The 20,974-nt window shown below is 55.9% G+C and overlaps 1 protein-coding gene and 1 long non-coding RNA gene across 5 annotated transcripts in view; one reads left to right on the top strand and one right to left on the bottom strand.

Annotated features, from left to right (window-relative positions):
• Nucleotides 1-3,593: 3,593 nt before the first annotated feature.
• Nucleotides 3,594-11,876, bottom strand: LOC108406724 (uncharacterized). Of its 3 annotated transcripts, none has more exons than XR_005058140.2 (4): nt 11,760-11,876; nt 9,921-11,421; nt 9,548-9,657; nt 3,594-8,335 (listed from the first exon to the last, which is right to left on the bottom strand). It is a non-coding gene; the product is annotated as an uncharacterized lncRNA (long non-coding RNA). The 3 variants fall into 3 exon arrangements; XR_005058141.2 differs by lacking the exon at nt 11,760-11,876 and having other exon boundaries at nt 9,921-10,831; nt 11,375-11,511; XR_012121660.1 differs by lacking the exon at nt 11,760-11,876 and having other exon boundaries at nt 3,594-6,394; nt 8,007-8,335; nt 9,921-10,927.
• Nucleotides 11,547-20,974, top strand: part of CERK (ceramide kinase) — a 37,881-nt gene continuing 28,453 nt past the window's right edge. For both annotated transcript variants that reach the window (XM_037007292.2, XM_073214054.1), the window contains exon 1: nt 11,547-12,239. In XM_037007292.2, the coding sequence (XP_036863187.2) occupies nt 11,600-12,239 (640 nt within the window). In that variant the 5' untranslated portion in view covers nt 11,547-11,599. The remainder of the gene's footprint in view (nt 12,240-20,974) is intronic.

Raw genomic sequence — 20,974 nt, 5'->3', positions numbered from 1 at the left:
TGAGGTCCAGAAGCCAGCAACATATTTTAGGCGAGCTACTCAGCCACGGCATCCCTGACTCCCAGCCAGTGTGGACTGCTGTCCCTTCCACTCTTGAATAAGCACGAGGACAGAGGGGGCATGCAGCTGGACAGGGCAGCCACCTCAGGGGGCGGGGGGTACAATGAAGGGGTGGCTGCTCTCAGGCTCTTCTCTTACCCTAGTTCTTGGGTATTGTGGGGGCCACTAGGGCACAAGGTCCCAGGGGCAATCCCAAGAGAGACCACACCATTTCCAGACCCCTACCCAGCTGCCCACAGGGATCTTGACCACTGAGACCTAGTTTCCCTTTGAATGTGGGAGGCCTTAGGGTGGAAAGGCACATTGGAGACCCCCGAGTCAGGAGGAAAGATGCGGAGAAACCATCTGGTTTCCTGCAACCCCATGTTCCCTTTCAAGGGAAGTGGGGCCCAGAAAGGCCATGGAAATGGCCCAAGGTCACCCACTGGACAGCAGGACAGCCCTTGACCAGGTGTCCCTTCTCTCCCCACACCAGGTGTCCACTGTCCAAAGGGTCAGATTCTGGCTGAGAGAGGCAGAGACTGGCTCACGGCAGCAGCAACATGGTGCCAGGCCCACCCAGGCATCTAACCCCCAGCCGAGCTCTAGGGCAGAGCAGTGATCAGGTGGACCCCGGACCAAGCAGAGAGTGGGTTCATGGTCTGGCCCCCTGACCCGGGTGGGACCCTGAGAGCAAGTCAGGATCCCCCTGAGTCTCATGGGGCAGGGCAAGGACCACGTGGATCCTGTCACTGGGTGAGGAGGGGAGGCATATGTATGAATTTGCAGGTTCTCGCCCTCACCCTACAGAATCAGGACCTCTGTGGTCCATGCCTCCCTCGCCCCAGTGCTCTCACCCTTGGCCTCTGGGCCAGCAAGAGGAGAAACCGGGTGTGTCCCTGCGGTGGGCGCGTCCCCACCACCTCTCCCACCAGTGGAGGAACGCCTCGGGTGGAATTTTCCATGCCCCACAAATGCCCGCAGGGAGGCTCTGCAGATCTGTGGTTTGCGGTCCCTCCGGCTCACGAGCAGCTGCTAATTGGCACTGCCTGTTCCGTTTCTGCTCTGGGCTGAAACGAGGTCACCCACCCAGGGCTTCCTGCAGTGAGCCCAGCTCCATGCCTGGGAAGGCTGTGAAACGGGAATCAGGACAGCTCCGGGTGACCACCCGCCTGAGATGGACAGATCTGCCAGGACTTCACAGGCCGGCCAGGGGGAGGCAGTCGCTGAGGCCAGAGTGGGCAGTCCTGGAGCGCCTGCTGCCTGGGCCAAGTTCCTGGCGGAGCTGCACTGTGGCTGCCCTGGCAGGAGAAAGGTGAGGGCCTCTGGGGCTCTCTCAGAGCCCACTCCTCTGAGCCCCCAAACTTGCTGCCTGGGCCAGCAACTCAGCTGCAGAGCCTGGCCTGGGTGCCCTTCTTGGGCTGCAGAGCCTCTCGGTGCGGACTGGGACCTCGCAGGTGTCTGTGACTGCTGCCCAGGATGCAGGCCATCGCAGCGGAGTCCACCAGAGGTGGCGCTGAGACCACCTCCCAGAGCCTCCACCGGGCTCTCCCCTGCGCCTTCCTCCCACCTCTGGCGGGGCCAGAGGTTTCCTTCGTGGGCTCCTTCCCCACCACTGGCCCTTAACCGTTGATGGCCTGTATAACCAGTCACCCCGCAGGGAGTTGGCTGAGCGTGAAAGCAGGCCCCTGCGGTAAGGAGGCAGCCCGGCAGGGACCACACCCTGGGATGGCCCTGGTCCTGGGAGACGTGGGTCCCTCGCTCTGAGATGACTCACTCCCATCTGTCCACCAGGGAGTCTGCACATGACCACCAGCCCAGACCCACCCGCACCACTCTGTGGATGCCCCATGGGCCCCTCAAATTCAGGGAGTCCAGACTGCTGCTCATCCAGGTGACAGGCACCCATCCATCCAGACATGGGGTCAAGGGGTCCCCTAGACCCTTCCATCTTCCTCCCCTAAACATCCTGTCAATCACTGTCCTGGTCAGTTCTGCCTTCTGACCACCTTGACCCAGATCCGCACAGCTCTGGGAGGCCCTCACCCTCTGCGTGGGCAGCCACAGTAGGAAGCAGTTTTTTAATTGTGGTCAAACACATGTAACATAAAACTTACCATTTTAACCGTTTAGAAGTACACAATGCAGTGACATTAGGACAGTCATGATGTTTGCAACCATCGCCTCAATCTAGCTGCAGAGCATGTTCATGCCTCGAAAGGAAACCCTCTCTCCATCAGCAGCGAGTCTCCGTTCCAGCCACCCACACCGGGCAACCACTGATGCACTTTCTGTTCTGATGGACTTGCCTGGTCTGGACATTTCATATAAATGGGATCCCTCAATAGGTGGTCTTTCATGTGTGGCTTCTTTTACAGAGTATGTTTTCAAAGTTCATGCTGGAGTGTGTGTCAGTGGCCCACTCCTTTTCGTGGCTGAATACTATCCCACCGTAGGGATTTGCCACACTTCATGTATTGATTCGTCTAGTGATACACATATGGGTTGTTTCTGCCTTAGGCTATTTAGTAAACACTGAGGTGATGAAAACATTGTGCAAGGTGGAAGTGGCCAGCCACAAAAGCCCATATATTATGATTCCATTCACATGAAATGTCCAGAATAGGCAAATCCATGAAGATGGAAAGTAGATCAGTGGTTGCCAGGGGCTGGGATGAGCAGTTGTGGGGAGAGTGACCGTTAGGGGTATGAGGTCTCTTTATGGGTGATGAAAATCTTCCCAAAGTGGTCACGGTGAATGTATTAATAGCCAATGAACTGGGGAGTGTAAATAGGGGAGTTGCATGGATTGTGCCTCAGTACGGCTGTCATTTAAAAGCAAAGCTAGTCATGAGCAACTTCTTCCTGAACGCATCTCCTCGAGAAAGGGGAACAAAAGCAAAAATGAACTCATGGTACGACATCAAACTAAAAAGTTTCTATATGGCAAAGGACACCATCAACAGAACAAAAAGGCATCCTGCAGTATGGGAGAATGTATTTGTAAATGACACATCTGACAAGGGGTTAACATCCAAAATACATAAAGAACTTACACACCTCAACACCCAAAAAGCAAATAACCCAATTAACACATGGGCAGAGGATATGAAGGGGCAGTTCTCCAAAGAAGAAATTCAGATGGCCAACAGACACATGAAAAGATGCTCCACATCACTAATCATCAGGGAAATGCAGATTAAAACCACAATGAGATGTCACCCCACACCAGTAAGGATGGCCAGCATTGAAAAGACTAAGAACAACAAATGCTGGTAAGGATGCGGAGAAAGGGGAACCCTCCTACACTGCTGGTGGGAATGTAAGCTAGTTCAACCATTGTGGAAGCAATATGGAGGTTCCTCAAAAAACTAAAAATAGAAATACCATTTGATCCCAGAATCCCATTCCTTGGAATATACCCAAAGAATACAACTTCTCAGATTCAAAAAGACATATGCACCCCTATGTTCATTGCAGCACTTTTTACAATAGCCAAGATATGGAAGCAACCTAAGTGTCCATCAGTAGATGAATGGATAAAGAAGATGTGGTACATATACACAATGGAATATTATTCAGCCATAAGAAGAAAACAAATCCTACCATTTGCAACAACATGGATGGAGCTGGAGGACATTATGCTCAGTGAAACAAGCCAGGCAGAGAAAGACAAGTGCCAAATGATTTCCCTCATTTGTGGAGTAAAACAACGAAGCAAAATTGAAGGAACAAAATGGCAGCAGACTCGGAGACTCCAAGAAGGGACTAGTGGTTACCAAAGGGGAGGGGTGGGGGAGGGTGGGTGGGGAGGGAGGGAGAAGGGGACTGAGGGGTAGTATGTTTAGTACACATGGTGTGGGGATCACGGGGAGAACAGTGTAGCACAGAGAAGGCACATAGTGGATCTGTGGCATCTTGCTGCACTGATGGACAGTGACTGCATTGGGGTACAGGTGGGGACTTGATAATACAGGTAAATGTAGTGACCACATTGTTTTTTCATGTGAAACCTTCATAAGAGTATATATCAATCATACCTTAATAAAAAATTAAAAAAAAAAAAAGCAAGCTAGAGCAGGATGTGGCTTAGACATGTGGCCTGGCCTAGCCACCACTGGCCAGCAACATTCTCTGGGCCCCATCACCCTGTTACCTGGCTTAACCCGGCTTTTCCCCACCCCACCTGGGGCAACAGCTCCCTCGTATGCCTGCTTCTGCTTCCCAAGTGAGCTCAGCACCATGGACTTTGAGCCTGAGCTCTGAGCTGTCTCCACTCCAGCTGGCCGTGGTCCTGCCCTGGCTGAACCGCCTGCAGGTGCACCATCAAGGGCATCATTTCCTCTTTGCACTACCATGAACTTTCCTTTCCAAATCCGCTTCTTTGTTAGGGGCAGCCGCGCACCCGCTGCTGTTTTGTGCTTGTCAATCTCTGTCATTGAATAATGACCTTTCCAGTCTAGCTTAACTCCTGCGGTTTGAACCAGACGTCACACAAATGGGCTGGTCTCTGAACACCTCTGCCTGCATCCGGGTTTTGCTGTCCTGCCAATGTTTTATATTTTAGATTGGAATTAGCTGTCAATATTTTAAAAGTCACTGAGTTTCACCAGAAGACGTGGTTTTCTGGCCTCTCTGGGAGACTCCAACAGCCCGCTGACAGGGTCCACGTTCCTACATGGCAACAAAGGAGGGCAGCGGAGGGGCTGTCGCCCTGGCAAGCGGCGCGGTCCGTCTGGGTCACCCTGCTCCACACCTTGCACAGCTTCTGTTATCAGAGCAGCGTTTGTCAACAAGCGGATTGTCAACAATCCGAGACTCTGCGTCACAGTGCAGAGCCCACAGTTAGGCACTGGGGACCCCTGCCCCATTCGAGTGTGGACGACAGGCTGTGGCAAACATGCACAGAAACACTTGCAAGAGCATCAGGTGGTGCTAAACGCCATGTGATGACAGGGACCGGAGGGGCAAGTGGCCCTCACTCGACCTTTAAGCAGAGACTGGGGTGACCGGATATCCAAAGCCACAGGCAGCCGAGGGCCCGGGGTCAAGGGTCAGGAGGGCATTCAGAGGAAAGGAGCTGGCATGTTCAAAGTCCTGAGGCGGGAACGGGCTTGGCTGGGCAAAGTGAGCAGGAGCGGAGTGGGGGGGCCGACACGGAGAGCCCTGGGCACAGGGCGGGGGTTCCGCTGCGATCTGGATTCCCATGTCGCAAGGATCCCTTTGGCTGCGAGAGCAAGCAGGAGGATCAGCCCATCCCGGGAGCTCTGCTGGAACACCCCGTCCTTCCTGGGTGTGTTTCATGATCTTCCGAACAAGTACAGATGTGATTTTTAATCTCAGATCCTAGGCCAGGGCAGCTTCCCGCAAGGAGTTCTAGAAACGAGATGCATGACTTGCATCTATGCCCGGGTTGCTTGCCCACGTCCTGTGTCACCTTCACCCAGGGATGGCAAGCAAACAAGGGCAGCTTCCTCCCGCCCCACCCTGTGAACACCTCCGGGGGCCCTTGGGTGTCAGAGCTTCAGGGAAGGCTTTCAGAGGTCCTTGTTGATCTTCCAGTATGGTTGGGAGAGTTCTTGGATGTTTCCCTAACAAAAAAGGTTCTGATGGCACTCTCCAGTTGCTGATGTGGGAGCTGGTTTGCAGAAACAGAAAGTGGGGCTGTTTTAGCTCAGATGAAGCAGGGCTCCAGGCCCAGTCCTGGGAGCAGACTGCCCCTCTGGGCCTCAAGTCCCTCATCTGTAAAATGGGGACAAGCAGCTTCTCCTCCGAACAGTGCTGTGAAGTGGGTCCCGACTGACATAGTGCAGGGTGCCAGAGGGCATTGACACTGAAAGGCTTGGGGTGGGAGCCCCTGTCCAGCTCTGCCAGGGCTGGGGCCCTGCCCTCTCAGTTCCCAGCACACAGCAAGGCTCAGTGAGAGGGAGTCGCAGGAATGGCTGCATTCCTGTCCTTCAGAGGCTGCTGCCCCGCTGGCCTCAGTTTTCCCATCTGTAAAGGGGGAGAGGCAAGCAGATCCAGATGCCCTGATTTGACGATGTCACACTGAACTCCAATGCCAGGGCTTTTACCTCCCCGAGCTTTCCCTGCCCTGCCACACAAGCTGTGTACGGCTGTGGCTCCCCAGAGCACCTTCATGGCCCTCGTGGGCCCTGCAGCCTGTTCTCCCACAGTGTCCTCTGGCACCCATCACCGCCAACCAGCTTCTCAGGTGGCCCCACAGCAGCTGATTTCAGTCACTCTCCAAGATCAGCTTGGGATTCACGTTGCCTCCACGGATTTTTCTCCTTTCTTGTTTGGGGTTTGATTTTGTTTGTGGACTCGGTGCTGGACGCTTTGTGCTGCAAAATTTCTAGGTTGAGCAGACGGTGTTAGTTTTTGCCCCTTAAAACCTACTTTCCCAGAACCTGTGATTTGCATTTGCATGGGTTTGTTTGAAGCAGGTTTTCCCCTTTCACTTGGGTTACAGGGCTCCAAAGGCAGCCCAATCCCTGCCCTCCTGTCCCCAGACCCACCTGCCACCCACCCCAGGTTAATGGAAGTTACCAGTGCCCACCTCCCCTCCCCCTGGTTGAATCAGATCGCTGGGCTCCTGGCCTTTGCTATTTCCTCTCTACGTTTTGTATAGACCTCAAACATAAAAAGGCAAATAAACATGCCGAGTAAAGCAGTCCAGCCTCCCTTATCGGTCTGAAAATCAGTTTACAGCTTCCCTGTGTAGTAGTCACCTCAGCTCTGTCCCCAGCAGCCTGGGCACGAGGTAGGGTATTTTCCAATCCCAGCCTCCCGCTCCACAGGACTATGGTGTGCAGATTCCTCTCAGCCGGGTTCGTGCTCGGCTGCAGATGCCACCAGTGGGAGCCTCCCACAAGCCTGGATACCACAGCAGCTCCCCGTCCCCTCTCCCCCTCCCAGAGGAGTCAAGAACACCTCGCATCAGCCAGAAGTGGACATTCCACCAGAGACCTGGGGGAGGCAGGCTCACAGGACAAAGGACTTTGGTAGGGCCCTTCCCGCACCCCTACCCGCCAGCACCGTGGGCCGCGCACCCCTCCTTTACATCTGGACCCACCCAGCTGTCCAGCTATCCTTCAGCGGCAGGGATGGAGAGGGGTGTCTCCCTCCCACCCTGGACAGCCCCTGCGTCCGCCCAGCAGGGGCTGGCCTTTTCCCCAGAAGAGTCTGCTGCTGAGGCAACGACAGCCCCCAGGGACAGCTGACTGTCCTGCTCTCAGGGCCGAGGAGCCCACTCCCTGTCGGGAGAGGAGGCCCGGAATGTGTGACAGGGTGGCCTGGTGGTGCATGGCTGGCTCAGAGCTCCCCAGCCCTGCTTCCTTTCCAGTTCCACCATGGTCCCTGGACAACCCTGACCTGGGTCCCTAACCTCACTGGGACTATTTCCTCATCTGCAGAGTAGTATCACCTTGAGGATGAAAATAAGGGGGTGCTAGCACAGTGAGAGGAGGCCTGTTGGGGCCCAACCGAGGCCATCACCCTGACAGGCCTGGGAAGCCCACAGGGTCCAGAACCAGCCTGGCCTCTGGGCCCTCCTGTCCCTGGTTGTGGCACTCTCCACCGCCCCCAGGTGTGTGAGCCGCCTCCATCCTGGCCACCTTTGGTATTATTTTCAGCTAGCCACAAATCACTGGCCCTTCCAGCTCAGATCCACCCTCTGGCCACCACTCCCCTTGGTCCGCCCTCCATTCCAGCCCAGGACTGGGCTTTTCCAGGTGGGCAGGTCTGGCCTCTGGAGCTGAGGCTGGGTGGGGGCAGCTCTACCTTCTTGCAAGAGCAGGTCAGGCAAGACAGTCCTGTGTTCCCTCCAGGGTAGAACAGATTGGCCCCACCTGAGTACCCAGGGCCGTGTCCTCTGTGGACATGGTTTGTGCTGGTGTGGACCTTCTGTTCCCACATTTCAGACCTCCACACCAGTGTGACACTGGGGCACCCACCCGTCTAATTACCTTTCCGTGTAACTTCAGCAGGTCAGGTCAGTTTTTTGAGTCTCAGTCTTTCCATCTGTAAAATGGGTAAATAACTCCATTTCCAGCAGTTATTATCTGGGTCATGTGTGCAACGTATGGATGAGCATTGCGTAAATTATCTCTATGGGCCCAAGACAGTTCTTCTGGGCAGTCGGCCTTAACAGGTGAAGTGGCAAATGGAAAGCTCCTCCTCCTGGGTGCAGGGCAAAGGGCGGAGGGCAGAGGGCAGCATTCCTGGCAGCTAGGCAGCAGCTGGAGCAGGTGTCCTCTGAGGTTAAGTCATGCGGCTGACTTCATAGGGAGGAAGCCTGGGGAGATAAGCAGGCAAGGACACAGTAAACAAGGCCAGGGGCTTCCAGGACATGGGGAAAGTAGGGCAGAGGCCGTGGAGGGGATGGTGCTAGAAGGGTCCCTGTCAGTGACCAGGGCTCTGTGGGTAAGAGGGGCCAGCAGGTCTCAGGCATGGATGACCCAGTGGGCTGGAGGCTCTTGGGTACTGGGTGGCCATGCTGTGGGCCTAGACAGATCCTCAGGGGCCAGGTAGCCTATGTGGGAGGGAACCTGGGTAGGCACAGCACAGGGTAGTGGGTGTGGGCCACTCCTTGGCAGGATGTCCAGCCTAGACAAGCTGGCCAGAGCTGGGCTGCAGCCCAAGCCTGCAGACTGGGCACCAGACAGAGGGCAGGTGGCAGTGCTGGCCTGAGAGTGGGACTCCAGGCTGCTGGGCTGAGCCCATGCCCTCCAGCCTAGCTGGCAGCCAGGGTACATCCAGCCCCTGTGGAGGGTTGGGCCCAGAAGTGCACATACCAGGCGAGCAACAGGCTGGGACCCCATCGCTGTGCAGTGCTGAAGGGGGGCCAGGCACTGGGCAGCTGGGTGGAAGCTTCACGGAGTGAGCTGTCTGGGGCCTCGGGGAGTGAATGCAGGGGGCGTGGGGGAAGGGGAGGCCGACTTCCCAGGCAGACATGTGGGAGGGGGGTTTGGCCAGGGCCCAGCATGGGAAAGATGTGCCCGACAGGGCAGTGGTGAGTGAGGTCGCGGGAGCCCATCTGGGGATTCTGGGCGCTTCCTGAGTGGAAAGGGGCAGGCCGCTTAGTCCTTCTGAAGTTTGTGTTGGCTGCCTTGCCCATGGTCTTCACAGCCAGCTCTCGGGTGGCCTCATGGGGACCCAGCACACAGCAGGGGCCTGGCAGCTGCCCCAGGGGTGAAGCTGCCTCTGTCCTTTCATGCCCCCAGGGCTGTACTCAAGAGCCACGGGCTCACGGCCTCAGGTAGGACCTGACCCCCTGTGCAACCCTCTTCCCATCCAGCTCAGCGGCAGGAAAAGCATCTTATGACAACTTGACCTTCACGTCATTCCCTTCCCCCCAGGGTGTAAGCATGGGGTCCTGCATGCTCCAGGCCCCACCCCAGTCAAGCCCAGAACCCTCAGGCTCCCCAGGAGGAAGGCCATGGTAGATAAGTTGCTAGAGCTGCGAAGTACCATGGGCGGCTTAAACAACAGAAAGGTATTTCCTCACCCTTCCGGTTCACAGAGGCTCGAAGCCCAAGGTCAAGGTGTCGGCAGGTAGGTCTCCTCCGAGGTGGCCCTCTTGCTGAGTGCCCCTGCTCTCCAGTGTGTCCAAGTTTCCTAGAAGGACACCAGTTACACTGGGTTAGGGCCCATCCACATGACCTCATTTCATCTTAATCACCTTCTGGAAGGCCTGGGCTCCAAGTACAGTCACAGTCTGAGGCCCTGAGGCTTGAGGGCTTCAACATGTGAATTTTTGAGGGACAAAATTAGCCCATAACAGCCACTGAGAGCCCAAGGACCTGGCCTGGACTTGGAGTCTCCCAAGTGAAGAAGATGGGGTTACCCCCCAGCCCCCTCCCCCACCTCCAGGGCCTCACCTGCATTTTGCTGCTGCTCTGGAAGGGCCCCTTGAGGGCAGGGAGCAGTCTGAGCTATAGGCTTTTACAAGCTGGCGTGTGGCCATTAAAGGATCTTTAAATGAATAACCCAGGAAGGGCAGAAGGAGCCCAGCCCAGGGAGGCCACGGGAAGAGGCTGGTTCTGAGCGCCTGGTCCTGGTCCTCCAGCTCTGTGGCCACACAGGGGGACCCCCCACCCCCACCCCAGCCCTACTGCTGGTACAAGGTTCCCAGAGAAGTTTCATATCCGTATTTCCCCAGCTGAGAGCAACCGTGGGAGGCAGGCAGGCAGGCGGGCCTTGGGCCATCCACCCACACGAAGGGCTATCAGATTTGACTTGCTTAAGGGAGGGGTTGAGGACACACACACCCCTTCTGCCTGGCCTCCCTCTCCCGACTCTGGCATAAGGGCTGGGCTCCCAGTGAGGAGTGAATCACAGGCAGCTGGCAGGATAAGGCTTGTACATGTGGCTGCCCAGTGCCAGGCACAGGCAGCTAGGCTGTGGCACGCCCTCCACCCAAAGGGAAGGCTCCTGCGGAGGAGCCAAGGAGAAACAGGGCCGGGTGGGGAGAGCGGAGCAGCAGCAGGCTGCTCTCTTGGGCACCTGGAGTCAGACCTCCGTCATTCCAGGGCCCTGTGCCTTCAGGCAAGTTACTCAATTTCCATGAGCTACAGCTTCCTCAGTGATAAATCTAGGACAGGTGCGCTCATGTGACAAATACCTAGGGTGCTTACTACTTGCCAGGACGCTTTTCAGCACTGGGGCTTCAAGGACAGACATGTCTGTGTCCTCACAGAGCTGAGGCGGGTGGGCATGCTCTGAGGGCAGGCTGCAGCCCTGTCGGGGTGGGTGCCCTGGTCCATTTAGCTGGGTGGTCAGGTTAGGACCCCTGTGGAGAAGGGAGGGCTGGACTGGGCCCATTGACAGAAGAGAATCTGGGGACACTGGGGTGATGTCTCTCTGCAAAGTCCCCAGAACAGCAGCTCCCTTTCCTTGGGGCTGCACAGGAGGGGAGGGGTCAGCTGTCTGTTTCCCCAGCTTCCTGCCAGGCTCCTCCTCCAGCAAGCAGCCCCTGCCTGCCAGCCTGCAGGTGGTTGGCAGCCTGGCCTGCCTGCCACCCTTCCCTCTGGTGGTTCCCAGGGCAGCTCATTTCCAGCAATCTCTCCTCCTAGTCCACCTAGGAACACCTGGCAGGGGCTGCAGGAGCTTCGGGTCCCCTGGCCGCTCTCTGCAGCCCCTGCCCAAGGCCAGGACACACACACTAGTGGGCAGTAAAGATGGCTGGACGCTGGCAGGCCTCTGAGCATGCCTCCTCAGGGGCACCTCTCCTCAGCCTCGGTACTCATGCACAGCAGTACCCTGAGACCCAGACAGCCTGGTTGGAATGCAGGCTCCATCCTTTACTGCTGAATTCCCTGTGCCTGAAACTGACCCGATTGGGAAGGTGGGGAGGCGGAGCGCCTGCTGTCCCAGGTGGTCCTGAGGAGAGGATGGGCCCATAAGCAGAGGAGATGGTGCGGGGGCCCAACACGGTGCACCCCTCCAGTGGGCGCCTGCCCAGGCCTTCAAGCCTATTTTGGAGAGGAGGGCAGGGCCAGCCCATCTCTGCAGGGGACAGAGGACCAAGAGGCGACCTGATTCCAAAACCTCGCCGCCCATGGGTGCTGCGTCCGGACCGGAATGGTTGCTCCCGCGCCCACCCCGTAAGCCAGGGCCTCCCGAGGCCCGCGGCGCCCGCCGCCCCCGCACGCCCGCCCGGGTAGCATTTCGGCGCCCCTGGAGAATTCGGCCACCCGGTTCCAGCCTATCATTACGACCCGTCCGCGAGGCGCTCCCGAGCTCCACGCGCGGCGGCTGCGCCCCGGAGCCTCCGACCGGCCGCAGAGGGAAGCCGCCTCCTCGGCGGCCCGCGCTCCCCCACCCGGCCAGCCCTCCCCGGCCGCCGGGCCCCTCCCCGCCCCCTCCTCGGTCCCCGCGGCCCCTCCCCCGCCGCGGCCGCTCTGCGTACGGGGTGACGCAGCGCCCCCGCCCCGCGCCGCCGCCGCCGCCGCCGCCCGGCCGGGCTCCAGGGGCCGCTAACGGTCCCGCGCCCCCCGGCGTCCGCGCGCCCCCGCTCGGCGCCCCCGCCCGGCCGACCAGGCGGCGCCGGCGGGTGCCGGGCGCGATGGGGGCGGCGGAGCCGCTGCGCTCGGTGCTGTGGGTGAAGCGGCAGCGCTGCGCCGTGAGCCTGGACCCCGCGCGGGCGCTGCTGCGCTGGTGGCGGAGCCCGGGGCCTGGAGCCGACACCCCCGGCGCCGGTGAGTGTCGTCGGCCGCCCGCGGGCTCGACCGGGGTGACCAGCGCCCTGCTGCGCGCCGGGCAGGGCGAGGGGCGGGGCGGGGGTCCTGGCCGCTCCGAGGCGGAGGCCGGGCCGGGGTCTCGGCGCTGTCTGGGGGGACCTAGAGCGGGCCGGGCGGCCCCGGAGGGGAGGATCGGGGGCCTGGCCGCGCAGGGCCCGTCTGCGGGCGGGGAGGCGCCCCCGGGACCCCGCTGCAGCGGCGGACGCGCCCGCGTGCGTCTGAAGGGCACCATCTGGACGAGACCGGTTAGGATGGATCCCCAAGCGTGCCGACGCCCCGCGCACCGTTTCAGTTTAACCCAGGGACAGATGCTTTTCTTTACGGGGGTCAAAACCGAGGCACCCTTGCAGGGCGAGGAATTTCTGGTGTAAGGTGGAAAAAGGGGCTCCGATCTTCTTCTGTTCGGACGTGTTCCCTGGGGGCGAGGGTGGGGGGTGATTTTGGTGCAACAGGCTGGACACATGACCTCCAGAGGCTCCCTCGGTTAGGAGAAGTGTGATTTAGATAAAAACGGAAAGGACACACCCAGCCCTGGTGGAAGGGGCCAGGGGCTCTGTGGCAGAGCTGTCTGGTGACAGAGGGATGGGCAGCAGCTTATCAAGGGGAAGCCATTTGACCCTGGGACGAGGAGGAGGATTACTGGGGCCCTGTTTGCACCGTGAGACTCCGTGGAGGGGTTGGGGGAGGGGGCGCCGAGGCAGAGGAAGCGGCTGGGGAGTGCCGGTGTGTCCGTTTCATTAATTTGTCTCACCGAGTCGTTCTTGAAGGCCTGTTGGGTAGGGTACCTCGGCATCCCAGCCTTGGCTTGGTACCTATGTCAAAATCCGTGCCTAATGGAGCATTTTTCATAGAGGAGTCGGAGGGGGGCACACGGGGTGGGGGGCGTGTATGTCTGCGGAGAGGGGCCCTGAGGTGTGGGTCTGGGGGACGTGGTCCCAGCAGCCCACACTTACTTGGCACATTTGACCAGGGCCCTGGGCACATGGGGGAGAGATGGTCCAGGCAGCAAGAATAGTAAGTACGAAGGCCCTGAGACCTGCCAGGAGGCTGGCATGGGTGTGGCAGGACCGAGGGAGGTGGGGGAGGGGAAACCAGTGCCTCCAAAGGCTGCGGTAGGACTCGGCCTTTTCCTGAGTGTCAGGGGGGCCCCTGGAGGCCTTTACCTGGCTTCACATTCTCAAAGGACCCCTGGGTGTGGCTGCTGCCAGAGTGGACAGAGGAGGGACAAGCAGTGCGGTCCAGGTGGGAGCAAGGGTGAGCAGAGCTGGTCTGCATGGATGGAATTGAGTGGGCAAGGGGCATGCATGGACCAGGTTGGTGGTCCACTGAGTCACCGCGGGGGTAGAGGTAGGGGTGGCACAGGTTAGGATTCTCTGATGGGCAGTTTGGGATGCCATTTAGATGCCTCGGAGTGTCTAGGGGTGCTGCAGGGGCTTCTGATGCTAAGGTTGTGAGGCTCTGCAGGTGAGAGGTGGGTTTGGGCAGCGCTGGACCATTTGGTGGGCTGAGGTTAAGAGTGGCCTTGACCTATGGCCAGCACTCGGTTTCCAGTTTTGTCACCAGAGGCACTGTCTGCAGAGAGCTTATCTATGGCTGGGTGTCGGAGAGTTACTCTGATGTCCCTTTGGGGAGCAGTGCCCTGCCACAGATAAACCTGAGGGCTCCTGGCACGCCTGACCCAGCCCCGAGGGCTTTGAGCTGTGCCATCAATCTCTTGGCTAAAGGCTGCAGCACCACCGTTTGATGGGTTTTGTGCAGGTCCCCGGGCTTCTGCTCTGTGCCGTATCAAGCATGATGGATTCCGCAGGACAGGGATGCCTGTATTTTGCAAATGAACAGACTGAGCTATAGAGTTTAATTAACTGGTCCAGCCGGAGTTTGGGTCAGGAGGTTGGTGCGTCCAATGCCAGCTGTTGTGCTCGTTAGCACCAGGCAGCGTGGCTTCCCTCAGGCCTGAGGCTCCTGGACTCCGGACAGACCCCACCCATTTGGGATGTCACTCACTGCCTGCTTTCAGCGTCGGCGTCCTCCTACGGCTGCTGTCATGGTTTGCAGTCACGGATTCTGGATTTGTGTGGGGACAGTGTCCACTTTGGTCTCCTAGCTTTTGCTGGCTGCCCACTTCCACAGCTGCATGCCTCCTCACTGGAATGAGGCTCCCGAAGGCATGCTGTGAGATTGGCTCCCTCCCTGGAGAGGCCGGGGCTGCGGCGCCCTGGCCAGGGCGTCCGAGGCCTGTTCTTGGCCCTGTGCTCCCCCACACAGTGCAGAAACACAGTGGCACCAGCTCTGTGCGTTTTCTTCATAACTGCATATCCCCAAAAGGAATTAGGCCTGTGGTAAATTATTTCAGGCCCAAGGTCAGAGGGTCAGTAGGCAGATGTGAACTAGTCGAGGGACATTTACTTCAAGTAGCAGATGGCAGTGCCCAGGTGTGTCCAGACATACCTGGATGAACTGTGGAGAGTTCACCCATGGAAGAGACGGGGGTGGGGGATGGTGCAAACCAGGCCCTGGAGGACTGCCCCCTGGCTCGGGGCGTGGGGGCAGACGGGGCAAGGAGTGAATCGAGCACCCCTTAGAAGAACGAAGAGGGCCAAGTGGGGGCCACCACGTGCCCTGGCCAGGTGTGCCCACTGAGGTTATTTCAGCCACCCTCTCAGCTTCTCAACATCACTCCTATTCTCAGACATGAAAATGGGAAGCCGTGAATTGACTGTTTACAGGCACATGATGCACAAAAGGCTTTTAAAGCAGACACAGGCTCTTTTCCCTGTGGGTCACATGCTGGGAACATGGCTCAGTGTTTGGGAGCGGAGACAGGGCAGCAAACTCAGAGGGGCTGCAGCTAAGGAAGCAGTGAAGGCCAGCTCCCAGCTGCCAGTCGGGTCGGAAGTGGGGCCGACCGAAAACAGGAAACCAGACAGGCTTCCCCAATTGGCTCGCCCTAGCTGGACTTGAAACAGACTGAAACTGTGTCTGGGTTAGACCCAACTGCCTGGGCCTCAGCAAAACACACTTAGATGGACTCTGAGTGTGTGTGTGTGTGTGTGTGTGTCTGTGGGTGTCTGTGGGGGTGTGTATCTTTGTGTGTGTGTGTGTGTGTGTATGCCTGTGTGTGTGGGGGGGGTGTATGTCTGTGGGTGTGGGTGTCTGTGTGGGTGGGTGTCTGTGTGGGGTGTGTGTGTGTGGGTGTCTGTGTGTGTGTGTATGTCTGTGGGTGTCTGTGGGGGTGTGGGGTATGTGTGTGTGTGTGTGTGTCTGTGGGTGTCTGTGGGGGTGTGGGGTGTGTGTGTGTGTGTGTGTATGCCTGTGTGTGTGTATGTCTGTGGGTGTGTGGGTGTATGTATCTGTGTGTGTGTATGTATGCCTGTGTGTGTGTGTGTGTGTGTGTATGTCTGTGGGTGTGGGTGTCTGTGTGTGTGTCTGTGGGGTGGTGTGTGTGTCTGTGGCCCAGGCACTGGGGTGGGCTGCTCTGCCCAGGCCCAGCCCTTGAAGAACTCTCCCCTTCTGCCCACCACCCCATTCGGGGTGCCCAGGCCGCTGGTGAGCTCCTTGGCCAGGTCACTGCTGCATTCATAAAGAGTGTCTCCGACACTCCCTCCACAGTGCCCACCAAGGCATAGGCAAGCCATAGAGACTTAAAACAACTTGTTTTCTGCTTACAAAAGCAATTCATATTGATTAATATAATATAGAAAAGCACAGGAAGAAAATCACCCTTATGTTTACCCTTAAGCAGCGAATAATATTTGGTATTTGCATCTATGTAAACATGCATGAAAGAAGAGCTGGGAAATACACTGCAGAATGTCTCCCGTATGACTGTCTACTCTCCTAAGACAGCATTTTTAAAACTCAACTTTATTGAGGTACAATTTGCAGACAGAGTTCTCACAGCTTGGTGAATTCTGATACATGTGTGAGCTTGGCCTGAGCATCACTCCGGTCCGGTCGCCCCAGAACCTTCCGAGCGCCCCGCCACACGACCTCTGCCCTGCTCTGTCACCAGGGATTGATTCGACCTATAATGGGATTTCCTGTAAATGGAATCACGCACTTTGCTCTCCTTTGTCTCTGGCTTCTCGACCCCACTCAGTCTTGCCGTGATTCCTCATGTATCACTGGTCCCTTCTTCCTTGTTACTAAGTGATACGCACTGTGGGGGGTACGGGCTTGTTCAACCATTCGCTTGCCGGTGGACTCACAGAGCATTTCCAGCTTCGGCTGGCCGCGTAAGGATTCTGTGATCATTTGTGTACAAGTCTTTTGGGGGACATATGCTTTGATTTCTCTTGGATCTGTGTTTAGGAGTAGAAAGCTGGGTCATAAAAATGCGAACATCTTAAGCCAGGATTTTATGGTTTGTGTAATGACATGGACATTACAAATGTCTTTTTTTATTGCTTGACAATGGTAAAAGTTTCTCAGAATCAGATGTATTAAAGATTTTCATATAAAAACAAATTATCACAGGAAAATAGAGGACCATGTATAATCTTAGAATGGGGGAAGACCTTCCTCACCAAGATGGAATCCAGAAAGATAAAGAAAAAGCTAGATTATTTGACAAAATTAAAATCTTACATTTTATTTTGTAAAATTCCATAAGTAAAAGAATGATGGGGGTGATAATTGCAACAATATGATGTCAAGGGTTAAAATTAAAAGAAATTTTGAACATATACAATTGATTTGAAGAATCCATTAGAGAAATGGCAGGGAATATGTATAGGCCATTCACAGAAAAAATTTAAAAATGGGTGATGAGCATCTGAATAGAGACTGAAAGTGGAGCAGAGTTCACTGTTTCACACCCCGGAGACGGGAGAGCAGAACAGCGGGCAGACAGGAGTGTGAATTGTTATCCTGGTTTTGGAAACTGACCCGGCTAAATTCAAAAAATCTCCTTTGACCCATCAATGCCACGCTTGATCATCCATCCTAAGGAAAAACACTGGTATTTAAGGAACCAGTGTACCTTACCACAGAAGATGTATTTTCTGTGTGTTTGCTAAGATACTGCTGCTATGTGTTACTTTCTGCCCCTGCCTCGCCCCATTTGTTTCTCTTTTCTCACAGTCTGGATTTCTGTGTAGCGGAATTTTCTAGAGAACACAGTCGGCTCCCGCCCTCCGTGTGCTGTCTGTGACCCAGGAGCCTGGTCCCGGGTGGCAGGCCCACCCTGACTTTCCTGCTTCCAAGGGCCAGCACCACGTGGGCTCCTCATGCTTCCTCCTCACTGGGACCTCCCGTGAGCTTTGGTTCCAAGTTTCTAACAATGTCTGGTTTCCCCGCCCGGCCCGCTGCAGCCTGTCGCTCGGCTCCCAGGCCGGCCGGCTGCTGGGCCATAGGCCATGCCGCTTCTCTCCTTGTCCACCCAGCCTGGTTCTCTTTCTGCCGCACACTGGTTCACACGCCATCTTGCTCCACCTCCTGACCCTGGACTTCCCTTCTGTCCTCCTTGTCCAGTGTCACCTCCTTAGCACGCAACTCTGATGGCTGAACACGAGGCTGTCGGGATGGGAGTTTGCAAAGCACCTCGAAGCTCTTCCACTGCGGCACCAGTGCCTTGGCCTGGCCCTGCCTGCTCCGCTCCCATGGCCGCTGGCCACCCCCTGATGCTTGCCTTGCTAGAAAGTTCTCCTGTATGCACAGCACGCTGGACCCACAGGCTTGCTGTCACCGGTGCCTGCGTGCATTTCGGGCCTCCCTCTCTCTGACCCCATGATGCCCCCGCCGCTGCCCTGGAGCCATCCCTGATGCCGCACTGATGCTCCGCTCAGCCTGGAATGTCTTCCCTCCTGGTTGCCCAGCTTCAAACGCAGCCCGGCCGTCCCCTCGCTTGCTCCTCGGTACTCCGTTCGTTGTTTCCATGGCTCTGCCTGTGCCCCTGTGCTAGTTAGCTATTTGTACTTTGTTACAGGTCTTGCTTTACCTATATTTTGGGCTGTATTTGTCTTCTCTCCCCCACATTCCCTGGGGGCAGGATTCCCTTCCTCCTCCAGCCTTGCGGTGACTGACTGGGGGGTTGCACAGCTGCCTGCGGGAGAAAGGTGGGGGGGCCCCAGTGACGGTTTCCTCTGTTGTCCTTAAGCACCCACTTTTCCCTAATCCCATTAGAAACCAGTGGGAGGGACTCGGAGCCAAATAGTTTGTGTAAGACCACGAATTCTACACAGTTCTCAAGTGTAACACAACAGATCTGGAAGTCCTGTGTCAAATACCCACCTAATGTGTGCCGTGAATGTCTGTCTTCTGTCCATTCTGAAGCGAAAAATAATGTAGATGGTCAAATCATGCAGAGCTAATGGCCTGCACGTATTGATAGGGAAGAACCTCAGTATATCTGAGTAGGAAACAAATGGCAATACCATCTGCCTATTTCAGAGAAAAAACCTCTTTTCAGATGTGAGTAGTCACTCCACGAAGAGGTGTACCGGCACTTGCGGTCTCAAAAGCGAATGTCAGAAAAACAGCAGCCCCTCCCACAGTATCTCTTAGGCACTTGCCTCAGTAACCCTCAGATTCCATGATTTGATAGTAGCCCAACTCAGTCATAAAAATAGTAATTATTCTGAGATTATTCCAAGGTTAACTTTATATGTTACTGTAAAACAGATCAGCAAACATTTTCTTAAGGGCCAGAGAGCACGTTTCAGGCTTTGTGGTTCACAATTCTTCAATTCAGCTGTTTTAGCACAAAAGCAGCTACACAGACAGTATGTAAACAAATGCATATGTCTCTGTGCCAATAAAACTTCATTTATAAAAGCAGGCAGCTGGCTGCATGTGGCCTGTGCTTTGTAGACCCTGCCGCTGGCCCAGCCGGTCAGGGTACGTGTAAGTTCCCTCCAAGGGGAAGCACAAGCCATTGCACACAGGCCCCGGCACTGGGGTCGGTCCTGTTCATTTCTCCCGAACCCGTTTCCTACCAGGCTGCCCTGAGCCCCCCAGTTTGGAGCAGCTCAAGAACAGCAGGAGCCTAAGAGACTGTGCCACCTCGGTACCTGCTCCGTGGGCACCCGAGAAGAATGCTTTCTGCTGCTGAGGTGCTGGAGGTGTTGAGCTGCGTCCTTGCCGATCTTCCGACCGGCTGTCCTGTTGGGCGTCAGGGTGGGGACCGGGGGGCCCCACTGTCCTTGTGGACTTCTCCGTTTCACCTTGTGGTTGTCCTGGCGTTTCCTTTACATACTTCTCACTCTGTGCTTCGATGCACACGCAGTCAGGGCCGCTCTGTCTTCACTTTGGACCAACTCTTTTTTTCCTTGTCATGCCCCCCTCGGCCTCTGGGGATTTTCTGTCTTGAAGTCCACTTTGTCCATTAACATAGCCACTCCTGCCCTCGCTGGTTAAGGTCTGTGTGCTGGGTCTTCTCCATCTTCTCCCTGTCCACCTGTTCACCTTATCAGATTTGAAGTGAGTTTCTTCAGAGCGCGTAGACGTGACTCGTGCTTTCGACTTACCTGGCCGATCTCTTGTCTTCCAACGTAACAATGGATGTGTCAGGGCTTACGTCTGCCAGTTCACTTTTTGTTTCCTGTTTTTCATTCTGTTTCCTTTTTCCTGCTTTCCTGCGGATTACATAACACTTATTTAGAATTCCATTTTGATTTATACATAAGTCTTTATTATTACTATTATTTTTTCTGGTAAAATATCTTGTTGTTTTTGAGCGCATCTCAGTGTATAGCCTCTGAATGGTCGTCCTGGGTGTCGGTTCGTGTAGATGGAGCTCACGATCTAGAAAAGCCAAGGAGAGAAGGAACTTCTGTGGTGTTCGCCCTTATCTTTGCTCGCCGTGTGTTCCTTCGGCCTCTTTCTGCTTGGGTGGGGCCGGGGGTGTCATCTTTTATCATTTCCGTTCTGCTTCTGTTCGCTATTCTTTCTGGGTAGGTCTGGTCACAAGTTCTCTTAGTCTTGCTTCAGCCAAGAGCGTCTTGATTTCCCCTTTTTCCCTGAAGGATAATTTTGCTGGGTTTAGGATTCTGGGCTGGCGGTTCTTTCCGCACTGGAAAAATACTGCACTACTGCCCTCCCGCCTCCGTGACCCCCCCGCGCACATGGCTCCCCCCGCAGATCAGGTGTTTCTCTCTCACCAACCTTTTTTTCTTTGTATTTCGTTTTCAGAATTTGACTACAATGTGCCTTGGTTTGGATGTCTTTGGATTTATCATATTTGAGATTTTGTCTTTTGCCAAATGTGGGAAGTTTTCCGCCATTACTTTTTTGAGTGCCTTTTCAGCCCGTCTCCTCTGGCTCTGTGACCCCAGTGATGCGGGTGTTGGATCTCCTCACGGTCCCCTGGGTCCCTCAGGCTTTCTTCATTTTTTAAGCTCTATTTTTTTTCTGTTCAGATTTTGTATTGTTCTCAATACGCTTTGTTTTGCTTTATTCTCCTTCTATTGTTCTGTCTTCCAGTTCACCGATTCTTGTCTCCATTCTGCTGTTGGCTCCAACCATCTGTTTCCTGTTTTGGTGGCTGTTCCAGAATTTCCACTCGGTTCTCCTTCCTGCCTTCTCTCTGTTTGCTGAGCCTGTGTCTTCATGTGTTCCAAGTGTGTCATTGCTCGGGAAGCATTTCCCCTATGGCTGCCCTAAAACCCTCCTCGGATCAGACCAGCATCTCTGTCATCTTGTGTTGATATCTTGTGATTGTCTTTTTCATTCACTTTGAGGTCTTTCCTGGTTCT

Source organism: Manis javanica, chromosome 10 (assembly GCF_040802235.1).
Source record: "Manis javanica isolate MJ-LG chromosome 10, MJ_LKY, whole genome shotgun sequence".
In the NCBI taxonomy this organism is placed as follows: Eukaryota; Metazoa; Chordata; class Mammalia; order Pholidota; family Manidae; genus Manis; species Manis javanica.
Note: the sequence above shows the minus strand (reverse complement) of the source record. Positions and strands in the feature narration are given on the sequence as shown.